Source organism: Dermacentor variabilis, chromosome 2 (genome assembly GCF_050947875.1).
Source record: "Dermacentor variabilis isolate Ectoservices chromosome 2, ASM5094787v1, whole genome shotgun sequence".
Classification (NCBI taxonomy): Eukaryota; Metazoa; Arthropoda; class Arachnida; order Ixodida; family Ixodidae; genus Dermacentor; species Dermacentor variabilis.
In genome coordinates, this window is record NC_134569.1 from 254,333,087 (window position 1) to 254,356,533 (window position 23,447).

The window sequence follows — 23,447 nt, forward strand, 5'->3', positions numbered from 1 at the left end:
AAAACTTCATCAGACTTATACACTCCTTCGTACTCTGCCTCATAGTGTCCGTGGCAGCGTTCCACAAGTGGATGAAAAGCGAAAAGAACAAGCTAGACATCCGAATCCGGAGGGCTTACAACACACCCCTCGGTCTACCCGAAGCTACCAACACGAAACGTCTCCTCCAGCTGGGCATACACAACACGCTTGACGAGATCGCCGAAGTGCAAAGAGCCGCTCAGTTGGAAAGACTGTCATCAACAAAAGCCGGCAGAAAGATCCTGTGCAGTCTAGGCATCGGTTATCACGAAAAGCAGGGACCAAAATGCACCATCCCCGACCCCGTACGACGGAACGTGAGGGTTGACCCCTTGCCGAGGAACATGCACCCGGAATTCAACGGAGGCAGAAGACACGCTAGAGCCAGGGCTCTGACGGACCTGCACGCGGACGCACCGGCGCCAGATACGTTGATGCAGCCGAATATGCCGGCCGCAAGGGCTTCGCAATCGCGGTGGTCGGCTCCGGAGGCAACGTGTGGGCGACCGCCAGCCTATCGAGCAAGCAAGTGGAGGAAGCAGAAGAAATAGCCATCGCCCTGGCCATCGTAGACCGAGAATGCCACATGATCGTAAGCGACTCCAGACAGGCGGTGAGGAACAACGCCAAAGGAAGAATTGCCCCAACGGCCGCACGCGTCCTGCTCCGACAGGGAGACCGCGACAAGAGGACTCGAATCAAGTGGTTCCAGGCGCACGCAAGACAAGCGTCGGAGAAGCATGCCAATCGCAACGAAACGGCACACGCCCGAGCACGCGGACTAACCGACCGCGCCCAAGGCAATGGCTGCCTGCTGTGGTTCAGCGCCAAAGACCGGATGACCAGCTATAACGAACTGACCAAGGCTTTCGGCTGGCCCGAAAACTTCTCCCGCCGCCCTGAAAAGGGCTGAACAGGTTGCAGGCCTTGCTGTTCAGGCTACTACAAACGAGAACGCTTCCAAGCCCGGCGCTATTGCATAGGATGTACCCAGAATCGCACCCCCATGACAAGTGCAGAGCGGGCTGCAGGGAGACGGCCACATTCGAGCACATGCTATGGCATTGCTCCAAACATCCAAGCGAAGCTAACTCAGTACGTATATCGCCGCAGCTTGAGGAAGCAACGCGGAGCGACGACCAAGAAAAACAACTCCAGGCCGTCCAGCAGGTCATCGAAGCGCTGGCTAGGCAGGAGCCTGGCGAGCCGGCAACGGCGAGCGGGGATCCTCGCAGAGCACCCGCCACGATGACGACGTAGGCCACGTCCGAAGCGCGCCTTCGCGCTTTACTGCAGGCTCAATAAACGTTTTCCCAATCCAATCCAATTACTTATCCGCGTTTGTCCTGCATGCGTCTGCGATGAAAACAAAAAGCAGGTATGCATAGAAAATTTGAAGTGGCGGCGGCAGGTGGTAGCGCAAAAGTCAGCATGCCCAGCCCCTGCACGTACTTATATCTGCATTGACATGGGTTCATAGTAGTGATAGCGACCAAAGCTCTACTTTTTCTGCGCGCTCTAGCCATCGTGAAACTAAGGATGTAGTTAGCATGCCCAGCCACTGAATAGAAATTGCAGCAGTTACGAGTGGTGGAATCCCGCTGGGGCTGATTATGAAGAAAGCTTCCTTTCTCTGTCCACTCTCGCGATAGTGAAGCTAAAATGAAGAGGAGGCCTGACGGACGCAACATTGATGGTCACTATAAAAGAATGGATGGACGACCTGCGGATAGGACAAAGCACACCAAGTTTTTAGCACATGTCCTAGAGTAAAGCGCTACTATGGCTAGTATGCCCTCATGGGGATTGTAGACCGAACTGCTTCTCACTGCTAATACTGGACTGATACCAAAAAAATACTCCGTTCGCAGACACCACGTTACAGTGAAATTATCAAAGCAATATCAGTTTATAAACTGATAGCTTCAATTATCTGGCGTCCTCCTTGTGTGTGCGGAGGGCATAAAGGTCCTGGCAATGAAATGGTAGTGTCTTTGTTTTTGCTTCAGTTGCACACAAACAAAATTCCTTGAAGTGATCGGACAGCGATCTACCAGCGGAGAAGACCAACCCGCAAATTAAAAATAATTGCTGGTTTCATATCTTCCAATGTATGTTGCGCTTAGCTACTATCTGTAATATATTTTTTTCTTTTTGTGCCCTTATGAAGAGGAAAACTCCACATTACTACAATATCAACAACAGTACACAAATTACACTGGCTTTTAAGCTGTGACCACACACCGCACTTTTGTACATTCAGCACATGTAGTATTGGGGTAACACATTTGTGCAAAATGAATAGGTTTTCGGTCAAAGCACTGTGACAGGCGGGAAGAAATCGTTTTTCGCTAGAACAGCTGCTTGAGCTTGTTGGTTTTCCATCCTGCTAGTAACAGCGCAAAATGTAGACAAGAGGCGAGACAAGAAGACACCACAAGCGCTGACTTTCAAACAACGTTTATTCCGAAAGAAACACGGCTTCTTATAACCATTGCCCACACGTGTTGCAGTCACGTGATCGCACATCATGTGAAACATGCACTTTTTTTCTTTTTTGCACTCAAGATAGTGGTTGCACGTGCAAAAGCTCAAGTTCTTTTTTTGTCAGTAGCACGGACGGCGTGCTAACGCATTGGTCACGAAGTCTGGTAAACTCGGCTGCCTCAATTATCTCCCGGACCAGCTGGTCATTGTGTTTCTTGAGCACTTTACAGCGTCTGAATTCTGCTGCGCAATCTCTTGAGGGGCAATCACTGATATGGATGCCTAGATTCCTGCTAGCCTCCTCGACGCTAAGTTTGCGTTCCTTTAGTCTTTCATTTGTGCATCTCGAAATTTGCTTATATACCTTTTTCCACATTCCAGAGGTATTGAATACACCACGGCTTCTGTGCACTCCACAAAACGATTCTGGTGATTAATCGTACACCCTTCCTAGTTTATCGGCTCTTCAGCAATGACGCGTCGGCAGAGGCTTTTTTAGTTTTTTTCGGGGCAGTAAGCACTACATTAACTCCAGCTTTGCGCCCAATCTTTTTCAAGCGGTGAGATAAGTTGTGTACGTATGGCAGGGCCACGGTCCGTCGCTTTTCTTTCATTTTTGGCTTCTCGCCACCTGGCTCGCCATGGGCACGCTCGAGTTTTAGGTTCTTGCTCATTTTTTCCGCAACGGACACAAGAATCAGCGCATTCAAAACTGGTGAAGAGAGCAATTCCAAACCTTCGTCTAACAAATGCGCTCAAAAAATCGTTCATCCACGCAATGGAACAAAGTTTTCGGCGGCAGGTTGACCGGCTTACTAGGGCTGGTTATCCGTCGCACCTTCTTTTGTCCGTTGCGAAAGAAATGAGCAAGAACCTAAAACTCGAGCGTGCCCATGGCGAGCCAGGTGGGGAGAAGCCAAAAATGAAAGAAAAGCGACGGACCGTGGTCCTGCCATACGTGCACAACTTATCTCACCGCTTGAAAAAGATTGGGCGCAAAGCTGGAGTTAATGTAGTGCTTACTGCCCCGAAAAAACTAAAAAAGCCTCTGCCGACGCGTCAATGCTGAAGAGCCGATAAACCAGAAAGGGTGCACGATTAATCACCAGAATCGTTTTGTGGAGTGCACAGAAGCCGTGGTGTATTCAATACCTCTGAAATGTGGAAAAAGGTATATAGGGCAAACTTCGTGATGCACAAATGAAAGACTAAAGGAACACAAGCTTAGCGTCGAGCAGGCTAGCAGGAATCTAGGCATCCATATCAGGGATTGCCCCTCAAGAGATTGCGCCGCAGAATTCAGACGCTGTAGAGTGCTCAAGAAACACAATGACCAGCTGGTCCGGGAGATAATTGAGGCAGCTGAGTTTACCAGACCTCGTGGCCAATGCGTTAGCACGCCGTCCTTGTGACTGACAGAAAAAGAACTTGAGCTTTTGCACGTGCAACCACTATCTTGAGTGCAAAAAAGAAAAAAGTGCATGTTTCACATGATGTGCGATCACGTGACTGCGACACCCGTGGGCAATGGTTATAAGAAGCCGTGTTTCTTTCGAAATAAACGTTGCTGAAAGTCAGCGCTTGTGGTGTCTTCTTGTCTCGTCTCTTGTCTACATTTTGCGCAGTTACTAGCAGGAAGAAATCCTTGTCATGCCCGGTCGAAACAATACATTGTGAAATCTTATTTACTTATAAATATTTTTTTGAAAAATCCAGATAACCCTTTATACATTTGCTTCGTATGAGTTATATACTAGCTTGCCTCGTCAATCTGAAAAATGTATTCTCTTTGCGGGTGAAGGCTTACGTGAAAAACGACGCAACATAACAGCAAAACATCCAGCAAGGTTCCCATCCAGATAATTGACGAAATTGTGCACTGAGAACGTGTCGACTAGCGTGCGACTGAAAGTTGAATTATGATCGTCGTAAGCTTGTGTTGCGTCTGGCACGAGCAAGTAGTGTTCGCGATGGCATTGGTGTGAAAATGGTGAACTCGGTCTGCGATTTGTTCTTGTGAATCTCCACATTGAACGTCGCCGTCGTCACGATGAGAGCACTCCTGTGATATTATTAGCTCTGTGGGCTTGCTTGGAAGGCTCGAGCGGTAGATCACCTTGAGGAGTATTGGGTAACAATTATTAATATACGTACTTTGCGACGATGAAAAATATGCAGAAACACCACTGGTGTTGTCTAGCTATTCGTAAACAGGCCCCAAATTTCAATTGACCCACCCCAAACATTAAGTAGGCCCACCCCCAAATTTCAATTTGGCCACGCCCGATTTTCTTTTGGCCAAGCCTTAAACTTCAAGTTGGCCCAATCCCAAATTTCAATTGGGCCACCCCTAATTTTCAAGTTGGTCCACGCACGAATTTCCGTAAATCGTCCTCCAAATTTCGAGTCGACGCACCCAAAAATTTAGGTTGGTTGGCCCACCCCCATATCGCCCCCAAATTCAGATTGGCCGACCCCGAGATTGCCCCCACATTTATTTATTTTTTATTTATTTATTTCAATACCCAAAAGGCTCAATGCGGGCATTACGTAGGGGGGGATTCATCAAAGAAAACTTATAAATATACAACCCTGGTTATAAATGGCTGAAGACAGAAATAAACGAGGTCCAGACAGACAGAAATAAACGAAGCCAGGTACAAGTTATTAAGAAAAAGAAATGGCTAGGAACAGGAACTGGAAAATTGCACATGTAGCAAATTCCACAAGAAAAAAAAGCACCTTCAGAAGTTGCAAAACATGGCATCTAACATTTCACGGAACGATACGGTCGGCACGCACAAAAGAAAGAAAGGAAAAAACAACGACGCACATCATTTTACGTTGAAATTTTCTAAGTATGACCAAAGAGCTGTTTGAAATGATGATGTTTCAGCGATAGCCGCAATGCTAGAAGGAAGCGAATTCCACTCTTCGATAGCCAAGACCAAGGGTGAGTATTTGAATCGTTCTGTTCGAGCGAAAATGGGTATAGTCTTCTTCATATGATCTACACGAGCCGATGTGTGCGGCGCCGGGAGAAGATGTGAACTTGCAAATGGTGTGCTATTGTGGTAGAGACTGTGGAAAAAGGAGAAACGGCTGAATTTTCTGCGCATGACCAGAGGCGGGAGATGGAGCGATATATTCAGTAATGTTACACTTTGATACCGAGAGTAACGGGAAAGGATGAATCGTGCAGCCTTGTTTTGTATAGACTCTAACATGTTAATAAGATAGATATAATGAAGGTTCCAGATCACTGACGCGTATTCTATCACAGGCCTGATTAGCATGTTGAATGCGTGAAGTTTTGTATCCTGGTTGGCTTGGTGTAGTCGGTGTTTAAGAAGAGCAAGTTTTTTTAAGGCTTTCGTAGTAATCAGTTCTATATGAGTGCTCCAGGATAAATTAGAGGTAAAATTTACGCCGAGGTATTTTACCGACGCTGCAGTTTCTATGATAGTATTATTAACTGTGTAGGCATTACGACTTGTGTTAGCAGCGGAAGTAAACTTGAGAAGTTTAGTTTTGTCTTCGTTAATAACCATTTGCCACCTGGCGCACCAATGAGTTAGTTCATCAAGGTCAGTCTGAAGAGCAATGATGTCGCAAGGGCTTGATATTGCTCGGTAAATTACGCAGTCGTCTGCAAATAGCCGTATTGTTGATGTTATGTTCGACGTGATTTCATTAATATATATTAAGAAAAGCAGTGGGCCCAGCACCGAACCCTGGGGTACTCCTGAAGCAACACCTGTACGTCTTGGTAAGAAGCTCCCTAACTTAACTGACTGAAAGCGGTTTGTTAGAAATGCGTTGATCCACTGCGTAGTACGTTGGTCCAGCTGCAGGATGCGTATCTTTATCATCAGGCGGTTATGAGGCACGCGATCAAAGGCTTCAGAGAAATCAATAAAGATGGAGTCAATGTAGAAGGAAGAGTCGATTGCTTGATGAAGGTTGCGCTGCATTTATTTGGGGGTGATATGGGTTTGGTAGGACCAACCCCACATCACCCCCAAATACAGATTAGCCCGCCTCCACAACACCACCAAATTTAGGTTGGCCCTCTCCAATACCACCTGCAAATCGAGGTTGGCCCGCCCCCATATCCGCCCCAAACTAACTCTGGCCCACCCCATCGATCCCTCAAATTTAGGCTGGCCCACCGCAAATCACCCATCAATTAAGGTTAGTCCACCCATATATCACCCCCCAATTCAGCTTGGCCCTGCCGCACATCACCCCACCATGGTTAGGTTAGCCCACCCTTCTATCACCTCAAATTTAGGATGGCCCACCACAAATCACTCCCACATTGAGGTTAGCCCATCCCCTATCACCCCCGATTGAGCTTCGCCAAGCCCCATATCACCCCCATGGTTAGGGTGGCCCACCCCCCCCCATCCCCCCCAAATTTAGGCTTACCCACCCCTATATCACCTCAAATTTAGGTTGGGCCACCCCATACCAGCCTCAAATTCAGCTTCGTTCATTACCATTTCAACCCACATTTAGATTGGGCCACTCCCATATCACTACCATTCAACTTGCCCATCCCTGTATCACGCCCAAATTTATGCTGATGCCACTTCGAATCTCAAGTTGGCCACCCCAAACCTTTTTATAAAGACCTATGTATTCATATGGGAAATGCGTCAGGTTCTTTGGCGTTACAGACACGATTTTGCACGATTTTGCTACCAAATTGCTGTGGTACTCGCTAATGAATGCTGCGCATCAAAAGCAACTGCACCGAACGAGCGACGCCATATGTTGATCCTAAATACTGACGGCTAGCCAAGCTAGCTTCTCTGTAGAGCGACCGGGGCAGACACAGCACGGGACATTTATTCAAATGTCTTTTTTTTACGGCCACACCTACCATTTGGCTGTAGGGAACACATTAACAGTAGCTATTAATGCACTGGCTGTACATCTCCTAGTTGGTGCATTTCTTATTTGGATGAATCTTTAGAAATAATTAACGTTCGGGCAGCGACTCAGCCTAGCAGACCCTTTGTTCCACACGAATGTTGCATAGGAATGGCATTGGCCACCGGGTGGCATTGTGGCCCAGGTGGACCTGATTCGCTCGGAGTGTGTGCCATTAAGAACAGCCGAAAGTCGAAGAAAACGGACCTTCTATGAGAACGCAATACGAATAGCCATTTTGTTCTCCCAAGGTCCACGCTGCAAACCAGGAAAGTTCTTTTTTTCTGCATAACACAAAGCTATGCGCAAGCTTCTAGTTATAATGGCCAATGAATAAGCTCTTCATAAAAGCGATGACTTAAGAAATGAACACGACACTGCTACGTTTTAGGAAGAAAAAATAGAAAACATATATTTCGAGAGTGCCACTGGAAAACCAAAAGCGAAAGCAAATCTTGAGTTTTGTGTTTTCGCCATCTGGTGAGAGACTATAAAACTATCCCCTGTGCGGCTTTAAAAAAACTGCACCGCTGAAAAACCAGAACCGAAAGCAAATCTTGGGTTTTGTGTTTCTGCCATCTAGTGAGACACTACAAAACTAGGTCCTATGCGGCTTTAAAAAAAAAGTGCGAAGCGGGAATCAAACCGCGGCCACCGTGACGCGAGACGAAAGGGGCGCGCGATTCTACAACTCGGCCGCGGCTTCAGAGGGCTCGCTAATCGGTACGCTCATGTTTTTATAGATACCACGTGAATTTTCACGACAGTGTTACAACAAACGCTTTTGGGAACAGTGATACGCCATGTGTGAAGAGTCGAGATAGGCATCAATCGAAAGCTGAGTCTCCGAACTACATACGCTTCACTGCGTATTACGATAGACGCGTTAGTTTCATCACAGACACCGTTCTCGCCATGAAAATCGAGTACAAATTTTCGTCGTTTCCATAGGCCTCCATTGCTAAATCTTTAACTGCTGTGGGAACAAAATTCTTACGTGCCATAGCGTGATCACTGTATTTCGCTCGTGTGGATTGTATTCCAGAGCACGTCTGTCACCTGCGTTTTTCAATAATCGACCTGCAGCTTTTGTTATTCGCGAAAAACCCGCTCTTTCCATTGAAAACGCGCTAGCTTCGTGCCGGGACCGCTTGGGGCGCTAGTTGGTACGTGTCCAGGAAAGCTGGATATGTCCTTGTCTTATTCGCGTTGTTCAACCTCGGTTCTAAAGATCTTGCGAAGCTTGTCCTGCGTGTACGTGACTTCGCGGTTAAGTTGCCAACAGGCATCGGTGCCGGATTACTTCGGCTTCCGGCTCCCTCAGCTGGGGATCTCCTCGTTGCTGTGCGATTGCCTGGGCTCGGGCGGTTCTAACGGCTGGATCAGCCAGCTGACGACAAGCCCTTTCACGAGCGAGTTCCCGACGCCACTCGCCAAAGGCTGCTCTTTCCTTAGGGGGACATACGACGTGTCGCAGTCCTATCTGTTTTCTGAGACTGAACGGAAAGAAAATGCAGCCGGCGCAGCGGGCGCGATACCCTTTCCTGCCCTTTCCTTCCCCGGCGAAAGTGAAACGGCTCTGGAATGCAACTGGAATCTTTGCTAATGACTCGCGCTCTGGCGCCGGCGCAGCTGTCACCTCATCAAACCACCTTTTCCCACAGCTGCTCTGTTCTGGGAACAAGCGGGTTTTTCCGCGTGATGACAACGCCACTCGTGAGGCAATACAAGCTTCGCTTGAAAAGTGATCAACCATTTCCGTACCATAAATTGGGGGTAAGCGAAGCTTGTCCTGCATGCACCTGACCTTCGTCACGCTTAAGTAACACACAGGTAAGGGTGCTGGATTGCTTTGGCTTCCCGCTCCTTCAGCTCGGAATATTGTCGTTGCTGTCGGATTGCCATGAGCTCGGGCGGCTCGAAGGGCTCGCTCGGCGCGCCGATGGCGAGTCCTTTCACGGGCGAGTTCTCGCCACCGCTCGTCTAAGGCTGCCTGTTCCTCGGGGGAACGGCGAACGCGTGGCCATCCCATCCGTTTCCTGAAAGTACACTGAACGGAAAAGAAGCTGGCGCAGTGGGCGAAACCCTTTCCTGCCCTTTGCCTCCCCGGCGAAAGCGAAACGGCTCTGATTGGTTGCGCGCGTGTCGTGAGGGCGCGCCTATGTGGCGGGAATCGCTGCTAATGACTCACACTCCGGCAATGGCGCAGCAGTCAAATCATCAAAGGGCCCTTTCCCGCAGCTGCTCTGCTCTGGAAGCAACTGGATTTTTTGCGTGACCACGACAACGCCACTTGTGAGCCAATACAAGCTTCGCTTGAAAAGGCGGTGCTGCGAGGCCTCGGATATCTGGGCTGGCTAACGTCCGTAAAGTGAAGAAAAAAATGGCGGCGCGAGCGCCAAATAGGGAAGTACGAACGCTAGTATGGGGAAGAAACAAAGTACACGTGTTTTCACCGCGCGCCGCACCTGCGCAGTAGGGGAGCGCACCCGCACTCGCCGCCATTGTTGCCGGTTGCGTCTCCTGTCGTCTGCCGTCAGTACAATGGGGCGGCAGTTGTGGCGGGACAAACAGGGATATGCTCCACGGTAGCCGGCGTGGTATGTAAGAACCAGATTGTGCATTGCAGAGGTAGATCATTGTAAGAGTTGCAACTCCAACAAAAATGGGAAGACCACGTATTGTGCGCACAGCCGAAGAACAAGCCGTGTAGGACGAGAGGCGTCGACAGCAGAGACGCGACTATAACGAACGATAACGTGACCGTACGAAACCTGAGAATGCTGCGAGTGACTTTGCCTGTGAGGAACGTCAGCGAGAGCAGATGCGAGAGTCTAGTCGTCGGCGTCAAGCGTAAGCGACCGATGAAGACTGCGCACTGGGGGCCACTCGTAAGCGTCAAGCTAAGTGGTTAGATTCCGCGTCCAAGCTGTAGAAGCGCGAGTTGCCACCTCCTTCGAGTTTCAGTGGTGTGAGTTCCAAATTGAAAGAAATGTTTCGGGACGCGGAATGTTTCTGGACGCGAAACATCGTCGCTGGTTGAATCCCCCGCTATACGAATGGTTCGGCCCAATTTTTTAAAATATTTTTTTACCGTGTACTGGTGTTGCAGTTTGTTTGTTGTAGTAGTGCAGTTGGCCCAAGCTCTGGAAGACGACGACGCAGTATATTTCCAGCTGTGCCATTTGCCAGCGCCATAAGCAGTCAACAACGTCTCCTGCGGATTCCTCGCAGCCAGTTAAGGCGCCGACTTTGCTATTTCAAAAAGTTGGTGTCCACTTGATGGGTCCGTTCCCCAAGTATATACTACCGGACATCGCTGGACTATTTGTGTGTGTGGCCTATTTGACATTTCAGACAGTGGCGCTCGCTTCGGCTAGAGCAGCTGACATCTATCATGCTGTAATCCGGTCACGGTACTCCATGCGTTGTGATTAGTCACCGTGGATGACAGTTTACTACGGACGTTGTTGAACTACTACGTTTTTTGTGGATCTGACTACCGGCACTAGACCTTATACACCCGCAAACAAATGGCCTCACTGCGCGCACCGTGACCAACATGCTTGCCATTAGGTGTCCACAGATCACAATAATTGGGATTCTATTTTAACATTCGCACGTGCGCTTCCAATACTACCAAGTACGAAGTCAAAGGCTATGAGCCTTTCATTCTTCTCTGTGCTTGCAACCCTCGAAAATTTACCGACACCATCCTTCCCAGGTGCCCACATGATGACTAGTCAATAGGCCAGACTTTATGTTGTGCCGAAGAAGCGCATCGACTGGCCCGCCTCAGGACTGTTTCTTCTCAAGATCGTGCCAAAGCTCATTATAACGCTCGACATATGCTCGTCACATTTGCTCCTGGAAACATTGTTTGGCTATAGACAGCTGTTCGGAAAAAGGGGCTGGTCACAAAATTTGTCGCGGTACACCGGCCCATACGTCATACTGAAACGATTGAGTGGCGTGACATACGTCATCGCAAGACACTTCGAGCGCACGGCGGTCACGTAAAACGCGTCTTGCGCGTCGCTGGCTCAAAGTGTGCCATCATCGGGCTATGTGAACCCACTCGGGGAGCTACGTCTGCCCCCGGAGAAATTGCCACGCTGCCCGGCGCAGCCGGAGGAAAACAAAAAGAGCGAGAGAGAGCAAATGATAAATGAAAGGCAGGGACGTTAACCAGGACTGAGTCTGGTGGGCCACCCTACACAGGAGAGAAAGGGAAAAGGCGAGGGAAAGACTAAAAGAAAAAGAGAAAGTTAACTGTCCGGGATATCGATAGGTCTCACAATCCGGATCACAGACGGTGACTAAATCCGGTAGCTTTCAAATTTCCCAGCAGCGCTTTTGTGGCCTTTTGTAGCTGCCATATGCGAGGCCATGGTCCCAAGATCTGGTTGAAAGTCAACGGTTTTTTATCTAACTGATTTAGAGCTGTGCAAAGCTCATTTTCAGCGCATATTTCAAACGATGGGCAGTAGCACAGTAGGTTTTCTATTGTCTCCTCGACACCGCAGGCATTGTACTCGGCGCTGTTAGCCATTCCTATCAAACACGTAAATGCATTGGTGAATGCGACACCCAAGCGTAAACGGCACAGCATAGGTTCCTGATTGCACGGAAGGCCAGGTAACGGCCACCATTGCATAGATGGGTCGAGGGAATGCAATCGATGTGGGGTGAATTCAGGTGTGTGCCACTTCTCCAATGTCATACAGTGGGCTAGCTTGCTTAAGCGTTGTGCTACGTCAGTCCGCGATAAAGGCACGAAAAGAAGGGCTGCTCCTTCGTGTGCTTTCCTAGCAGCTTGGTCGCGAGGTCGTTGCCGGAAAATAAAGTAGAGGAATTCAGGAGGCCGCTGCACGTTGACCTTGGATGACCGTCCTGTCCCTTGCGCTACGCTAACCACCCATCACTTTTGTAAATTAACCCTTACCGTCTGTTACAATTCTCTGGACTGTCAGGAAGTCTATTCTAAGAATCAACCCGTGAGAACGCAATCTATACAGGATTCACCACTTTAATTAGATGAAAGAGCGTCAAAATTGAGGTTTGTTTATGTGGACACGGTCGATTATACGTTTATACATATGCAGCATCAGGACGCGTTATAAGATGTTGTTACTGGCGCTACCATCTTTTTTTTTAAGTTTCGATTCGTGGTCTGCATAGCGGTATGATTAAAGCAGCCTCCTGAAGAAGCCTCAAAAAAGAACTTCTCTCAGAGAGACCGCAATCGTTACGACAAGGGTCACGTAAATTCTGTTGGAATAGGGCTCCTCTTGACTGCTTTCGTTAGTCAACGATTCTGTTGATTTCTGGATCTCAGTTTCGACTTTGACATCCTTGTAAATGTGAAATGCTGCAACTGGAACCAGTCACTTAAACGGATTGGTAGTAGTGCATAATTGCCTCAGTTGTTTATTTGCTAGAAGTACGGGATGTCATAGTATCGCGTCGAAGTACACTGAATGGAATGCGTTTTGTTGCCCTGAAAGCACGGTCAACGCTGTGGAAGCAGATGCTGCAGTTATTGCAGCAGTGGTGAGCATGTTAATGTGCGCGGGGACACAGCACCACAACAAAATGAACGGTGACGCGGGTGAAGCATGTATTTAGCTTTTTCCGTGCTTGTGTTCGGCGTATCTTAATGTACAGCACGCAAAATACAACTGGACACATATCGGACGTGCTTTCATAAAAACACTGCCGGATCGGTCTAATATAGCTGTAAAAAAATTTGATGGGAGGCGTTGGACTTATCTTTAGCCACACCCTTGTGTGTTACAGGAGAACTTCAGTTTGACCTAGTTGGTGTTTAACGCATATCATATTGACCGCAAATAAAGACAGGGACAGCGTGAGAGAACACAAACAACACGGGCGGTGTGTTACGTACTGCTGCACCATTGCCGATGCCAAACAAAAATATTATTGAGCTGTAAATTTCAAATCACACTACGTGATGCAGAATGAAAAGTGTTGTGGAAGCGGCATGTGATGAGAAACTTGTATCGTTGTGTTTAGGCAAACAAAAGAAGCTTTTGTCTTAACGATGTCACTATTTTTCCACGGTGACGGATGTGACCGCGTGCCCTCTGATGGACTTTGTTGGGTCTGAAAATGTAGGGGCAGGTTAGTCCCGTCGTAACGTTTAACGTACGAACGCGACGTTGCTGATCGCGGCCGCATTAATTGCCCGTACCTTCTCCATGGCCTTTATGTGACAGCGAAGGTCCTTAAGCACAGGAGTCTCGTCCTTCGAGTACGACAGGGACATGCCGTCAAGTGTTATGGCACCATGCTCGGGCCACGTGGTCGGCGGTTTCCTGCCTGGCGAAGACTGCAGCTCGGCCTCAGGTTGCACGCTGCTGTACTCGAGCACGCGTTCCACCGAAGTCATCTGCGGGGAGAGAGCGAATGCCCGAGACGCCCGTCCTCGGCATTAGCGCTGTTCATGTGGACGCTGTCAGCTGCGCGACTTGCTTTATTTCATACGGCGGCACGGAGCGAGGCGCTGCAGGAAAAAGTGCGTTGTTGCGCAGAAAATTTATGATAGTGTGCCGATTTTATTTCGTTTTTTAACTGAATGCGACGCTCGATTGAAACTGAGTGGGCAATACAAGTAGCTCGACGACTGAGCCCTGTTATTTGCCAAGTATTTGATCAAGGTTCCTCTTTAACATTCTTTCACTGCGGCAACAAAAACGGTGTTATTGCTACTTACTTTGCCATGAAAAGCAGCTGCGTTGAGAGATTTAGAAATACAAGATTTAACGAGCACAAAAGAAATTTAAACACTCACTATAGGCAGGCGTATTGTCACCTGAACAAGTTGGTCACCATGAACAGTGGTGAAGCAAACCAAACATCCCGACAGGAAGGTAAGACATAGATTTTTGCTAGGATCTTCCCTACCAGAAGTCATATCTAAATCAAGAGCTCGTACTGTCGTGAAATAATGGACGGCTGGTTCCTTTTCTTTAAGCTCATTAAAGTGTAAGCGGGGCGCACGTGTCATCTGGGGCACTCGGATTTACCTGCAGATTCGCCATAAGGTTTCCCACATTTCCTTAAATTTTCATTTAATAACGTTTATATTTCAACGGGATACATTATGCGCCGTTCGTAGAGCGCTGACGGGGCGTTTGCATACTTAGGTTAATGCACTAGCCCTCATTAACTGATACACTTCGATACGTCTACAGCACCGAACCTGCCTGATATTTTCAACAAACGAAAACTTTGTGCAAGACTTAGTTCCCTCGGGACGCTAGAAAACATAGCGTAACATAGCCATACTAAGCTTTAGAGTAAATGCCAAAGAAATTTATTTATCGAGGCGTTATTTTATCCCCACACATTTGGCTTCGCACACTATTTTGCCATAGTGGTGCCCATATTTTTAGCAAGTTCGATCTTAGTTTAGTTATGCCAAGGCAGCAGCTGCATTTCGCGCCTTACGTAAAACACAATCATAATGCTCCGGAACACTTCAATATTTAATTCAGTGCCAAAGGCGGCCATTAGCACACACACTTTCCCGCATCCACATCCCTCATAAGATGTGGCTTATTTTAACTATGTAAAAACAATATGCCTAATTTGGAGCACAGAGGATGATGGGAAAACGTATATTACATGAACGTAGAAAAAAAGAGTGTTCTATAAACATTTGCCCATATTTTAAGCAGGCTAAGAACGTTAAACGTTCGGCGCGCATTATTGTTAATATGCTACCAATTTCCTTCGAATATGAAGTGTCTGTCGTGTGCACTTCACTTGGAAATCTGGGAAACATTGCTGATAATTGCCGCATGGCACTCTTGAACAGTTGCACAAGTAATCTTCTACTCTACCCGCAATTCATCAACTTCATATGGATATTTATTGTAGCGCATACTAGGCTTCCCACTTAAAGAAATTATAAGCAACGGGCCCCGCGTAGCTCGCCGAGGTAAAGCACTACAAGCCTCGTGAACCGCACCAAATAGTTGCAGAAAACTAGTATTTTGTAATTATATTCAAGCACATCATCACCTTAAACCTTTCGGTGCGCGTCAAAACTGCATTACGCCCATTTTTTCCAAATGTGAAATTACTGCTATTTTTGGCCCTCCTGGGTAGAAGCAGAAATGCGCTTTATGCAAGAGCTTTATGCAGGGTGTCCCAAGTATAATGCACCAGGATTTGAAGATACGCAATAGCCACGCAGCTGCACAGAACCAAGACAATGTTGTTTGCTGTCGCTTCAAGATTCTCAGATCATTTCTTGAATTCCGCCTTATTACATAATTAGTGTTAGTTGATTAATTAAATTCTCAATTATTGAAGAGCAACATGAAAACTTCCCTATAACGGCTTTCCGTTGCTCAGTACATGCTACATAAAAGTGTTTCAGCCAGCTTCAAGGAAGCCCGCAAATTCGCACGAAGCTCCTCGAGCCGCCAGTCACGCGGTGCACTCGCGGGCTTCTTCTACGCCGGGAAAACACTTTTATCTGGCACATATTGATCACCAGAAAGCGCGAGTTTCTCATGCTGCTCTACAACTTTCTCATTGGTAGTTCTCATCCAATTAAAATATCTGAGGAGTTGATTACTAGTTGTAATTATTAAAAACTAAATTAGGCGGTTTTACATGGCAAAAACACGATCTGATTATGAAGCACGCCGTAGTAGGGTACTCTACAAATGTGAAGCACCTGGGGTTCTTTAACATGCACTTAAATATAGGTACATGGGTGTTTTCCCATTTGCCCCCATCGAAATGCGGCCACCGTGGCCGGGATTCGAGACTACTTATACAATTAGGCGGAATGCACAAAATAATCTGGTTATCTCCAAGCGACGGCAAACGACATTACCTTGGTTCAGTGCAGTTACGTGGCATTGGCATATACTGATATCGTAGTGCACGATATATGCGGTATCTAAACATTCTGAACTGTAGAGTTGAGCAATTTGCATGTATCCTCTAATTCGACACCAAACAGAAAATTCCTTGCCTTTCCCGCTAAAATTCTGCCATTTCCCATTTTTCTTTAATATAAGGATGTCCTGTGATCCACTCTTTTGATAGAACTGTACAAACTGGCATGTGTCATTTTCTGAGCACTTGTGGCCGTGCTGACAGTTTCGCGTACAATACGCGGGCCAGTTTGTTAGTGCGATATGTTAATACAAGATTCCGTGCAAAATTCTGCTTGGCTGATTCCTAGAGATACTTGTCAACCACAGTTAAACCATTAAAGTTTGTCAGAAAGAGCGCAATACGGAAGTCGGTCTGGACAAAAAAGGGTCCACTGGCTTACCTGACTTTCAATCTCTGCCGACTGTCGCACGCCCCACTGGAACATTCCAGTTAGCATAAGAGCATTTGCGATGGCTAGACCAACACCACCGCCAGACACTGAACCTGGGTTTGGAAAAACATTTCATCGAAATGGCCATCATTAAACAAACAATAAAACACTCTTAAGAAGTTAAATTATAGGGTTTTACGCGCCCAAAACGCTTTCCGATTATGAGGCACGCCGTATTGGAGGACTCCGGAAATGTTTCACCACCTGGGGTTCTTTAACGTGCCCCTACATCTAAGTACACGGGTGTTTTCGCCTCCATTGAAATGCAGCCGCCGTGGCCGGAATTCAATCGCGCGACCTCGTGCTCAGCATCCCAACACTATAGCCACTGAGCAGCCACGGCGGGTATAAAACATTCTTCGTATAAGCCTCGTACTGTTCTCAAAGCAAGCGCATAGCGAACAGCGCCAATAAACGTCGCCCTTTTCGTGTGGCCACAAGTGGCGCAAGCGCGTCGACGCCTTCGTCTTCCAAATCGTCTTCTATTGGTTCGTGCTCAAATGCAGCCCTAAATGTACGCACTCCAAGGCTGGTCCTCTGGGAGCCCTATTACGCAGTACAGAAGCGTGCGTATGCATGCTCGTTGCTTCACGACTTGAGCAGGAAAAAAGCGCACCAGAAAGGACGTGCGGCAGTGAGAAAGTCGCTGGCCATGCGTCTATTCCTTTCCTACCTGCCCACCGCTCTCCACCGCTCAGGGAGCGGTGGACAGGTATTCTTTCAGACAAAAAAGTGTCATGCAGAAACTTTTCAAAATTCTGCTTCGCACATTCACTAGAAACTAACATCCTCTTCCAAATGCAACAAATTTCATTAAAATTGGCCCATTTATCTCAGAAAATGGTTTCTGCGTTGTACATGTATTTCAATAGTTTGGCCCGCAAGTAGGGAAAGCAATTTTGATTTCCCTACTGATGGCCTACGACAGCCACTGCAAACCGAGAAAAGATATGCTCACGTAGTAAGATGGACGCATGAACAAGTTCATGCATTCATTAAACTTCATTTGCCGAAAGAAGTCGACGAGGTCGGGGCCCTCAGTCCAGTGCCCCGCTGGCCTTTGCTGCCCACCCGACCAGTTGGATAAGGGCTAGTTGCTCTCCTGGATCCGAGCTGGTGAGCTGTACCTCCCACTGCCCCTTATTAAGGGCGTAGATGTGTAGGTGTTTTCAAACTCGGACCTCCCATGAGATATGAAACCTTCATCTTTCCATAACACCAAGGGCAATCGGCCTTGCATGTTTCGGGAAACATTTTGTTCACTAAGTGAAGATTCGGGAATACGTTCGTTCGAAGCAGAATAATAGCTTTGTGAATGTGGCCACGGCGTCCGCATTCAGATGGGGGCGAAATTCGAAAACACCCGTGTACTTAGGTTTAGGTGCAGGTTCAAGAAACCCAGGTGGTTGAAATTTCCGGAGTCCTCCAATACGGCGTGCAACATCATCAGAAAGTGGTTTGGGCGCGTAAAACCCCATAATTTAATTTTTAAGCTTTGTGAATATGCTGAATTGTACCAAAGTTGTTCGCTCGGTGGCTATTCCCGTCCTTCTGTGGTCATTTCGTCCGCACGTTCTCAGTGTCCTTGACAAAGAGCGGCCGCTCGTCGGCTGGAAATATCCGCAGAATGGTTAGCCGCGACGAGGCAAACGCAGCGCTGCGGTGATTGATTCCAGGCTTTTCAGAGGCTTCCCGAAAAGCAGCCATGGTATTTTTTTTCTTCTTATTTTTTAATGCTGCGAAGTCAACTGGCTAGGGTAATCGTCGGAAGCACTTCGCAGCAGCTTTAGCTTGGGCCAAACTCCGATGTTGCCTATTCAAATACATGTACAACGCAGAAACCCTTTTATGAGATAAATGGGCCAATTTTAATGAAATTTGTTGCATTTGAAAGAGGATGTTAGTTTCTAGTGTATGTGCGAAGCAGAATTTCCAATTTATTCGGGATGTTTAAAAAAAGGAATTTAAAAATATTGGTGAGCTTGAAAAAAAAATAGAAGCACGAAGCTTACAGATTCGCATCTCTGCACCTATAATAGATATTGCAGTTCTGTAAGCTGTATCTATGAGTGCGTCCAAAGCGGACAAAGTTGATACGTCGGTTTATATCTTACGTGAATTTGTCGCATTGTTTACAAGGATTTCGCAGAAGGTCTACTCACAGATTGTTGGTATTCTTTAAAGTCATGTGTAATATATAGACTTTAATTGTCCGCTTTACTTCCACTTTTAGGCGCAATTGACAAACTTGTACTATACTTTTTGATTGCTGAGCTACAGATAGTTTTATTTTCTGAAAAAATTCTATTTGTACTAATCTTTATTAAAACATTGATGACATAAGGATTCCCAACGAACAGTCACTATATTCCAAATTGTTCCTTTAAGTGCAACAAATCTCATCAAATTTGGTGCTGCAGTTGCCGAGAAAAACGATTTCTTGATTTTCACGTTTTAGATATCAGGTCCGAGCTAAACCATTCTTAGCGTCGGGCAGCGTCTACGAGAGAGGCTGTCATGAACGGCTTTTCATTTTCACCGATCGGTCTCGTTAAGATACCCCCTATTGTTTCCCTAGCAATTTCGCTTTCCCTACTGATGGCCTATGACAGCCACTGCAAATCAAGAAAAGATATGCTCATGTATCAAGATGGACGCATGAACAAGTTCATGCATTCATTAAACTCCATTTGCCGAAAGAAGTCGACGTGGTCGGGGCCCTTAGTCCAGTGCCCCGCTGGCCTTTGCTGCCCACCCGACCAGTTGGATGAGGGCTAGTTGCTCTCCTGGATCCAAGCTGGCGAGCTGTACCTCCCACTGCCCCTTATTAAGGGCGTAGATGTGTAGGTGTTTGCCTACCTCGACCTCCCATGAGATATGAAACATTCATCTTTCCATAACACCAAGGGCAATCGGCCTTGCATGTTTCGGGAAACATATTGTTCAGTAAGTGAAGATTCGGGAATACGTTCGTTTGTGTTTTATGGAGATTGTTGTCTTCCGCACTGTTGACGGATTTCTGAGGTGAACCGAACGTCTGTCGTTCGAGTCTCTGATAGGTCAGGACGTCTCTTCTAAATGTGGGGATCTGAGTGTGTGAAAGTGCGGTCACCTGATCCGCTCGGTTGAAGAGTTCTCGAGCTAGAAGAGTTCTGGTGCGTTGGATGCCTCGTTGCCCGGAAAGCCGACGTGGCATGGGGACAATATGATGTTGTGATGATGTTTGAGGTTATTAGAAAGCTAGTCTCTTATGTTTTTGGGAACCAGGCCTTTCATGAAGAACAGGCATCCTGTGAGTCTGATTAGATCACGGATACATTGTCAGCTTCTCCTTGCAGACGAATGGCGTTGGCGATAGCTGCCGCTTCTGCTTCGGCTGTAGAAGCCTTGACGACTTTATTGTTGTGAATGAGGTCTAAGTTGTAATCGACCGCTGTGTAGATTAGTCCTTTCTTGTTAGATCATTGTGTTGCATCTACGTATGTGACGTCGGGATTATCCATGCACATGTTGTCGAGCGCCTTGAATCTGTCCTACCTTCTGTCAAGGTGTCTGGCGTGATTCATGTTCTTTGGAATAGGTGCGGCAGAGATATGTTCTCTAATGAGGTCAGGTAGCTCCCCTGTCTCCTTGTTAACATATTTTAGATGCTGTGGGTAGCCTGCTGTCTTGAGGATCGCCCTTCCAGAGTGGGTCTCGTTGAGGTGTTCGCGTAGAGGTAGCAGTACTGCAGCCTTTAGCTCAGCATAGGTAATGCAAACAACTTCAGACAGGAGTTAGTCCATGGTTGTATGTTTGGGAAGATCAAGAGCAGCTTTGTAGGCATTCCTGATAATGACTTGGGCTTTGTCGTCTTCCAACTTGTGTAGCAGTATGGAAGGATTCTGCTTAGCACCAGGGCGTGGACGAGCCTAAGTGTTTTCTTCCTTCATGCATGTCAGACGGCTGGCTATCCTTTTGATCATTCTGCCAACCTATTTCGTGATTGTGTTTTGCGTGTCAAGAATGTATCTGGCCCATCCGTTGTTCTGGATCCAGAAACCGAGGATGCAAATCAGATGTACTTCCTTGACTGTGTGTCCGTCCACTGGGATATCTATGGGACCGTTGCTTTTGTAACGTTCCTTCTGGATGCGTACCTTTTCAGACTTCTCTGGTGGGCATTGGAGCCCGATGGTTTTCGCGAAGGCAAACACTGCATCTGCTGCTTGTTGAAGAGTGTCCTCCTTGTACCCGTGAGAGCCCTTGTTCGCCCAGAGAGTGATATCGTCAACGTAAACTGTGTAGAGTAGATTTTATATTTGGTCAAGGTGTCTGGTTACTCTCTTCATGGCTATGTTGAATAGGAGTGGTGAGATAATTCATACTTCAGGTGCACCCTTTTTGGTCATGTCGAATGGGGCGGACCTAGTTTGATGCAGGCCTATATTCACCGTTGTTTCATTCAAAAAGGATCTGATATAGTTCTACACCCTCCCTCCGCAATCTGTCACGTTGAGCTGGCCGAGCAATGCTTCGTGTAGCAGATTCACGAAGGCTCTTTTCAGGTCTAAGGCTAGTATGAAGTTTTAGCCACTTGCGGGAATGCCGTTTAGCACTTCTTCCTTGATGACTAAAGGTGGTTTGACACTTTGGGGCAAAATGCATCACACAACAATTGTGTGGACTGTTTCTTTGTTGTCGTCCATTAGCATGCTACTTACTTAGTAGATAACTACCCTTAGGGTGCAGTGGTGGCGTAGACGTCGAGCATCCGCCGCGCGTGCAAGGGGACTGCAGTTTGAATCCCAGTGCCGCGCTATTTCTTATCGGAAAAAAATCCACGTGTTCATAAAAATGCATAAACAGGCCTGGAGTGCGGCCTCATCCCGGTGACCGGAACTGGTAACACACTCCCTCACCAGAGCAGGATTGGCCACACTGGTGCAGTACATGGCCACAACCTTCTATATAAATACAACAATCAAACCCCGGCCCTCAATCCCTAGCAGCTGCGAAGCAACTGACCATGGCAGTGGTCAGGCCTGTGACGCAGCAGAGGGTGTTAAGAATCCCTGGGTCCGGAGAGGCCGCCATTGGAATCTGAACCTGGCAACGTTTAACGCTAGAACGTTATCTAGTGAGGCAAGTCTAGCAGTGATAGTGGATGAATTAGAAGGCCGTAAATGGGATAAACATGGCTCAGTGAAGTTAGGAGGACAAAAGACGCATATACAGTGCTAAAAAGCTGGCTGGTCCTGTGCTACCAATGTTTAGCGGAGAGACGAGAACTAGGAGTGGTATTCCTGATTAATAAGGACATAGCTGGCAACATAAAGGAACTCTTTAGCATTAACGAAGGGGTGGCACGTCTTGTGAAACATATTAAGAGGTCCAAATTGAAGGTCATAAAGGTCTACGCCCCTACATCCAGTCATGATGACCAGAACGTAGAAAGCTTCTATGAAGACGTAGAATCTGCGACAGGTAAAGTCAAAACAAAATACACTATACTGATGGGCGACTTCAATGCCAGGGTAGGCAAGAAGCAGGCTGGAGACAAGTCAGTTGGGGAATATAGCATAGGCTCAAGGAATAGCAGGGGAGAGTTATTAGTAGAGCTTGCAGAACAGAATAATATGCGGATAATGAATACGTTCTTCGGCAAGCGGGATAGCGGAAAGTGGACGTGGAGGAGCCCGAATTGCGAGACTAGAAATGAAATAGTCTTTATACTCTGCGCTAACCCTGGCATCATACAGGATGTGGACGTGCTCGGCAATGTGCGCTGCAGTGACCATAGGACGGTTAGAATTCGAATTACCCTAGACTTGAGGATGGAATGGAAGAAACTGGCATATAAGCCGATAAGACGACAATCTTATGGGCATCATTAAGGAGTGTGCAATAGAAGTCGGGGGCAACTCCGTTAGACAGGATACCAGTAAGCTATCGCAGGAGACGAAAGATCTGATCAAGAAACGCAATGTATGGAACCCTCTAACCCTACAGGTAAAATAGAACTGGCAAAATTTTCCAAGTTAATCAACAAGCGTAAGACAGCTGACATAAGAAAGTATAATATGGATAGAAGTCAACGTGCTCTCAGGAACGGAGGAAGCCTAAAAGCAGTGAAGAAGAAACTAGGAATAGGCAGGAATGAGGTGTATGGGTTAAGAGACATAGCCGGCAATATCATGTCTAATATGGATGAGATACTTAAAGTGGCTGAGGAGTTCTATACAGATTATTACAGTACCATTAACATCCACGAAGTTATGGAAGAGAATAGTCTAGAGGAATTTCAAATCCCACAAGTAACGCCGGAAGAAGTAAAGGAAGACTTGGGAGCTATTCAAAGGGGGAAGGAAATTCGGGAGGACCAGGTAACATCAGATTTGTTGAAGGATGGTGGGCAGATTGTTATAGAAAAACTGGCCACCCTGTATACGCAATGCCTCATGACCTCTAGCGTACCGGAATCTTGAAAAAAGGCTAACATAATCCTAATCCATAAGGAAGGGGACGCCAAAGACTTAAAAATTATAGACCCATGAGCTTACTGTCCGTTGTCTACAAACTATTTGCCAGGGTAATGGCAAATGGAATCAGGAACACTTTAGACTTCTGTCAACCAAAGAACGAGGCA

General features: G+C 47.1%; 1 protein-coding gene across 2 annotated transcripts in view; it reads right to left on the minus strand.

Moving 5' to 3' along the window:
• LOC142573242 (ATP-binding cassette subfamily C member 4-like) overlaps window positions 1–23,447 on the minus strand; it is a 495,730-nt gene that overhangs the window by 112,593 nt on the left and 359,690 nt on the right. For both annotated transcript variants that reach the window (XM_075682847.1, XM_075682846.1), the window contains 2 exons: window positions 16,769–16,872; window positions 13,661–13,858 (listed from right to left, as the gene is read on the minus strand). In XM_075682847.1, the coding sequence (XP_075538962.1) occupies window positions 13,661–13,858; window positions 16,769–16,872 (302 nt within the window). The remainder of the gene's footprint in view (window positions 1–13,660; window positions 13,859–16,768; window positions 16,873–23,447) is intronic.